Source organism: Urtica dioica, chromosome 6, assembly GCF_054948205.1.
Source record: "Urtica dioica subsp. dioica isolate 48M chromosome 6, U.dioica_male_clone48M_v1_H2, whole genome shotgun sequence".
NCBI classification, from domain to species: Eukaryota; Viridiplantae; Streptophyta; class Magnoliopsida; order Rosales; family Urticaceae; genus Urtica; species Urtica dioica.
The window spans coordinates 7726843-7732820 of NC_142761.1; the positions used below are offsets into that span (position 1 = coordinate 7726843).

At 33.8% G+C, this 5978-nt stretch overlaps 1 protein-coding gene across 1 annotated transcript; it reads left to right on the top strand.

Moving 5' to 3' along the window:
* The first annotated feature begins 3529 nt into the window (after window positions 1-3529).
* On the top strand, window positions 3530-4494 carry LOC149393229 (jacalin-related lectin 19-like). The gene is made up of 3 exons (XM_089617464.1): window positions 3530-3603; window positions 3709-3939; window positions 4044-4494. The coding sequence occupies exons 1-3, from the start codon at window positions 3589-3591 to the stop codon at window positions 4284-4286; spliced, it is 489 nt and encodes a 162-aa protein (XP_089473590.1). The 5' UTR covers window positions 3530-3588; the 3' UTR covers window positions 4287-4494.
* The last annotated feature ends 1484 nt before the right edge of the window (window positions 4495-5978 follow it).

A 5978-nucleotide genomic window follows, 5' to 3' on the forward strand; every position in this document is an offset into this window, starting at 1 on the left:
GGGACTGGAGTTATCATGCAAGTTAAGGGTGGAAAACTTGCGCATTCTCTACGATTAGCAACTAATTCTGAACCAAGTGAGATGCCACAACGCCGCAAAGAGCCCTACATGATTGCGTACTTGGAAAAAACGCAAATGAACCTCTAGGCACTCTCGTAGTTCAAAAGCGCGCAGGGCCCTCGTGAGGCAAACACCGACGCTGACGCCTTGGAACCCCTCGCATCCGAAATCGACGAGGAAGGATTTGAGAATGTCCCCATCGAAATATTGACTAGACCTTGTGTCTCTAAAGCCGTCGTAGAAGTAATTGAGGACGTTCCACCACCCTCTTGGATGACCTCATTGGTCAGATTCCTTAAGCGAGGGACCTGCACGATTTTGAATTACTCCATAACAATTTATTTGATTTAAAAGTCATGCAAATGATATATGGTAACAAATACTTTATGAGTTTCACTGACAATAGTATAAAATATTTTTATTTTTATTGCTTCAAATTAGACAAGGCAATAAAAAAATTTGAAATGTACAAATTAGAAGTTAATAATAAACTTAATGAAATGATGCCAAATTATCGGTTAAAATTATATGGACGACATTATGAGTGTTCGGAATCAATTAATTATCAAGAAATAAACATAGTCAAAGTGTAACTACCGTTGTAATAAAAAAATTTATCATTAAATGGAAATGGAACATATATGTTAGTGAAATATAATTTTTGTCAATCAGTGAATAGAAAGTATAATTATATTACACTTTTTAGAATGTATTTGTGTGATAGCATAATAGATTCTTATATATGTTTACCTTCTTATGTATATTTGTATATATGTTTTTTTTATCATTGAGTAATAATATCCTCCTTACAAAAACGTATTTTTGTGGTAATATTTAAAATAATTAAGATTTCTTTTGAATTTTAAGGCTGTTAGTTATACAAAAATATCACTACGTACCTTTCAGCAACATTAATTGAGTAATCTTGAAGAAAAGCATTTATATTTTATTTTCTCTAATCCATCTTGAATTCATAATTTCATGCAAAAAAAAAAAATTAGGCTTATTCATTATAAATTAATGTAATGTTGGAATCTATATCTACATTTTTTGGAAGTATTAGCTGTAGGGTTGTAAATGGAGCGAGTTGTATTGCACATGTTTTATGCATGTGATACGTGAATCTTAAACCGATTAAGAACGTACCGAACTAATTTGTATATATGCTTGTGTTTGTAATAAAAAATTTATCATGGAAATGGAACATATATGTTAGTCAAATATAATTTTTGTCAATCAGTGAATAGAAAGTATAATTATATTACACTTTCTAGAATATATTTGTGTGATAGCATAATAGATTCTTATATATGTTTAGCTTCTTATATATATTTGTATATATGTGTTTTTTTTTATCATCGAGTAATAATGTCCTCCTTAAAAAAACGTATTTTTGGGTAAATATTTAAAATAATTAAGATTTATTTTGAATTTTATGGCTGTTAGTTATACAAAAATACCATTACGCACCTTTCAGCAACATTAATTGAGTAATCTTGAAGAAAAGCATTTATATATTATTTTCTCTAATCCATCTTGAATTCATTATTTCAACAAATAATTGGCTGGGTAGCCATCTAAAACACTAGCAATTTCGTTTTAGCCAACCATTCGTTAATTTCCCGTAAATAGTCATCTTGCTTACGTGGCAGCTTATTAATTGAATTAGTTTTACATTTTTGCCCTTACGCTATTTTAATTAGGCAGTTTTTTTTTTTAAATTTCGAATTAAATATTGAAACCGAATAGGGAAGTTTTCAAATTTGAAATTTGAATTTTGAGCAAATTTTGAAAGTTTTCAGCTCATTAATTGTTATGTATTTGGAAATTTTCAGCGTTGACTTTAGATAATTAGTTTCTATTTTCGTTGCAATTCATTATGGATAAAATCTGTAAATATATTCTTCATTCATTGATATTATTTTGTCTTCCATATTCATAATTTCCAGAATTTTCGTGTCCAAAATATTTTCAGAATTTTTTTCAGTTTATTTACACGATTATATTGTAAATATGCTTTGTATTTACAGTGAATACACTGTAAATATGCTTTGTATTTATAATAAATATACTGTAAATAAGCTTCATATTTACACGAACATACTGTAAAAAAAAAAAAAAAAAAAAAAAAAAAAAAAAAAAAAAAACTGTTCTTCGCGGAGTCCATAATATCGATCGGGACCTTTGGACGCAGATTCTTCTCTTCTCGGAAAATTCAAACAGGGAGCACGAGAGAAAAATATTAATATTAACCGCTTCTCAAACAAATCGAACTAAATCCGCCTTCCTCAGCACCGACACACAACGCCCTAGACTTTGCCGAATAACCAGAGCCTGCGATTGAAATTCAGCCTTCAATTTTAACCAACAAAAATCAATTCAACAGCTTCAATTCATCCAAACCCGTCAGACCAAACAGGGAGCACGGGAGAAAAAAAATCAACGATAAAGCTTAACCAAGCAAGAACATACAATCAGCCATTAGTCCCACCCTACACATTTTCACCTTCTAAATACCATGACGAAGTCAATTTCATCAAAATTACAACACATCAACATAGATCTAGCCCTTTTTATTTCCATAACGTACCTCGAGCAAAACGGAGCATCTCCGACCACCGATCGGAGGAATTTCATGAGGGCTTTTGTTACCCATGTCATGAACTTCATTTTATACCGGCGGTGAACACCACCTCCCTCCGGTGATCGGAAAACTCAACATTGGGGCGGAGGTCTTTTCCGGCGAACTCCCACGACAATGAACCGAAATTTTTAGCAAGCATGATGGATGTTTTCTTGAACCTCTCTTCGACACGATCGAGTTCATAACACTTGGAATCACCCAAATTGGAGCTCAAACGATAGAGATATGGTCAATTGAAGTTTTGAGGAAAAAAAATGAAATGAAATTTTTGAGAGAGAGAGAAAGAAAAAGAGAGTGACGGGAAGAGGAAGAAGAAGCCCTTTTTTTTCTTAAAAACAATAAATGAGATTGGTTGCATGTGAAGTGTGAACGCATGATACGGTTATAATTACCTCTTCGATTTTCGCTATCATTAATGACCAAATTTTTGAGCTGATTATCCTAATAACACTGATACAAATTGGGCGGGAATAACTAAGGGTAGTCTCGTCCTATTTTTTATGTAAATAAATCCACATGGCTATTTACCATTAATTAACAAAATGTGGGCTAAAAATAAATTGCTTATTTTCAAGAGGCTATTTAGCTTAATTACCCTTATTTCAATGCGAAAAAAATAGGCTTATTCATTATAAATTAATGTTGTTGGAATCTATATCTACATTTTTTGGAAGTTTTAGCTGTAGGGTTGTAAATGGAGCGAGTTGTATTGCACATGTTGTATGCATGTGATACGTGAACGTTAAACAGATTAAGAACGTACCGAACTACAATTTCTCTATAAATACAGGTCTGGTTATCCAACATGGTCTTCAACCAATTTCAAAGCTAGCTTGAGAGTTGGGATTACTTTACCCGTAATATTCTCTAAGAGGGCTACGGAAATGGAGGTGACTAAGGTACCCAATTATAATTTAATTGAATAAAGTTGTGCGTTTTCTTTTCACTACTTTGTTACTGGTTATCTGTCACATATTCTTAGTTGTATATTTTCCATGTCCTAGAAAAGCGTTGCGGTGGGACGATGGGGAACAAGAAGTGGGACAAGCGTTGCGGTGGGACCATGGGGAACAAGAAGTGGGACGCAGTGGGACGACGGAGATAGCTTCGATGGTGTAACAAAAATCACAATAAGGTCTAGTAGTTGTATCGACGCCATTACTGTGACCTACATAAAAGACTACAAGCCGGCCACCGGAGGAGAGCATGGAGGCGATGGGGGTGACAAAAAAGAGGTTGATACCATATAATTACTATCCACACTTAGAACTAGGGGAGACATATTATTACCTAAAAAAAAAAAAAAAATTGCTTATAACTTATACATGTATTGTTTCAGATGGTACTGGACTTCCCAGATGAACAGATAACTGAAATCAGTGGGTACCTAGGCACATTTGCGGGTGTGAAGGTGGTGACGTCACTCAAATTCACGACCAACAGAGGACAAGTCAAAGGGTTCGGCAGAGAACAAGGCACGCCTTTTACTCTTCCCATCAAACATGGCCGCATTGTTGGCTTCTATGGAACCGGCGAAACCTATATAACTACCATTGGGGCTCACATCTCCCCGCCCCTCTGATTGTCCTCCATCCATCCACGCCTTTGAATTATATATAATTGAACAAATAAGATCTCTCCGTGAGATCACTCCGTGTTTCATTATGTTTCATACGTTTTAATAATCCTTTGGCTTCGAATGCTCATACTTTCGACGTCGATATGGGAGGCACCCCCACTGTGGTGGCCGCGCGCCTTGAGCAATAATAAAAGTTTTCTGTTTTGGTGTCTCAGAAACTATGGCCCACATCTACATAAAACAATATCCTTCCCACATGGGCACTTGAGCATTATACGCTATTGTAAACTAGCCATAATTTTCTAATTTTTAAATGAATAGCCATTGGGACTATTAAATATTGATAGAGCATTGCTATTTCACACCATCCCGAATTTGGACGATCCATACAACATGTGACAATTGGACGATTTTAAATAGTTCTTTTGGTGTTTATTACTTTTGGTGGTGTAGTCGTGGCAGTCGTGCATCGTGTCAAAAATCATTTCCGATATTGATAAGATGACTAATATGCCCTTCCTAATTTTTTAATAAAAAATTATTATGACAAAAATGAATAAAGTAACGTCAAATTAATAGCTAATAGAAGTCAAATAGTCATTCATTATCCAAGATTTTGTGACTAATTAAATAGAAAAGGCTATCAGACTAATTGTTTAATCCACACGGCATTCAAATTTATATACTATTATATTATCAAAATTGGCTTCTTAATTAATAAACACAACTTTGAAATGTTGGTGATTTGTGAAAATCAATTTTGTGTTTGTTAAATAAAGGGATTGTTTGTTTTTTTTTTTTAAATAAATAAATTGCTTAATTATTTGTTTTAATATTTCTACAAAAACACGTAGCTGTGATATTGCCTTTAAAACTAAAAAAAAAAAACGATATTCAATCTGATTGCCTTTATTGGAGATACGTATTTTTAAAAAAAATAAGATATGTGACGACCCGACTTTTCGGACCGTCTTACTTATCGTACTTTTTGAAACTTAAGAAAATTTGAGGTAAATTTTTTTTTTTAAAACATAACTTAAAATATAAAGTTTGAAAACTCGTAACCTAAAAATAAATTTTCATTTAAACTTGATGAACGAAAACAACCGAAAAGTTGAAGTTGCATAATGAAAATTTAAAACCAACAAAATACCATCGTAAAATAAATAACATAAATAAAGTCGTAACCTTTAACGAAATTGAAAAACATAACTTAAACCATGAACAATAAAACCTTGGGTTTGGATTATTGAAAAACTGAAAGCAAAGCGGAAGTCTTTTATTTTCGAAAACGGCAACCATAACTCAACCCTCTCGCTATCGCCGCCGCTGATCCACCCTCCTCACTTGTTCATATGTTGATTACCTACAACACGGACATGTATACATAGAGTGAGCTAACGCTCAGCGAAAATAACTATTACTCACAAAACATAAGCAATAAAATAAAAATGCATGAACCGGTTATTATTACTTTAAATTTTAACTGTGACATGAGATACCCTATTAAAAGTCTATCGTATTTTAGTTCGGGGGTCCCCTAGAGTAGCCGTACCGATTTCAGTGTACACTTTGGTAACGAACCATGGGGCTGCGACCTCCCATAGAACGCCCCGTCACATACATAAACATATGAGGAACTCTCTATGTGAGCCCGTAGTTCGGCTCGAGAAATTCCTCTAGTTACCTCCGTAG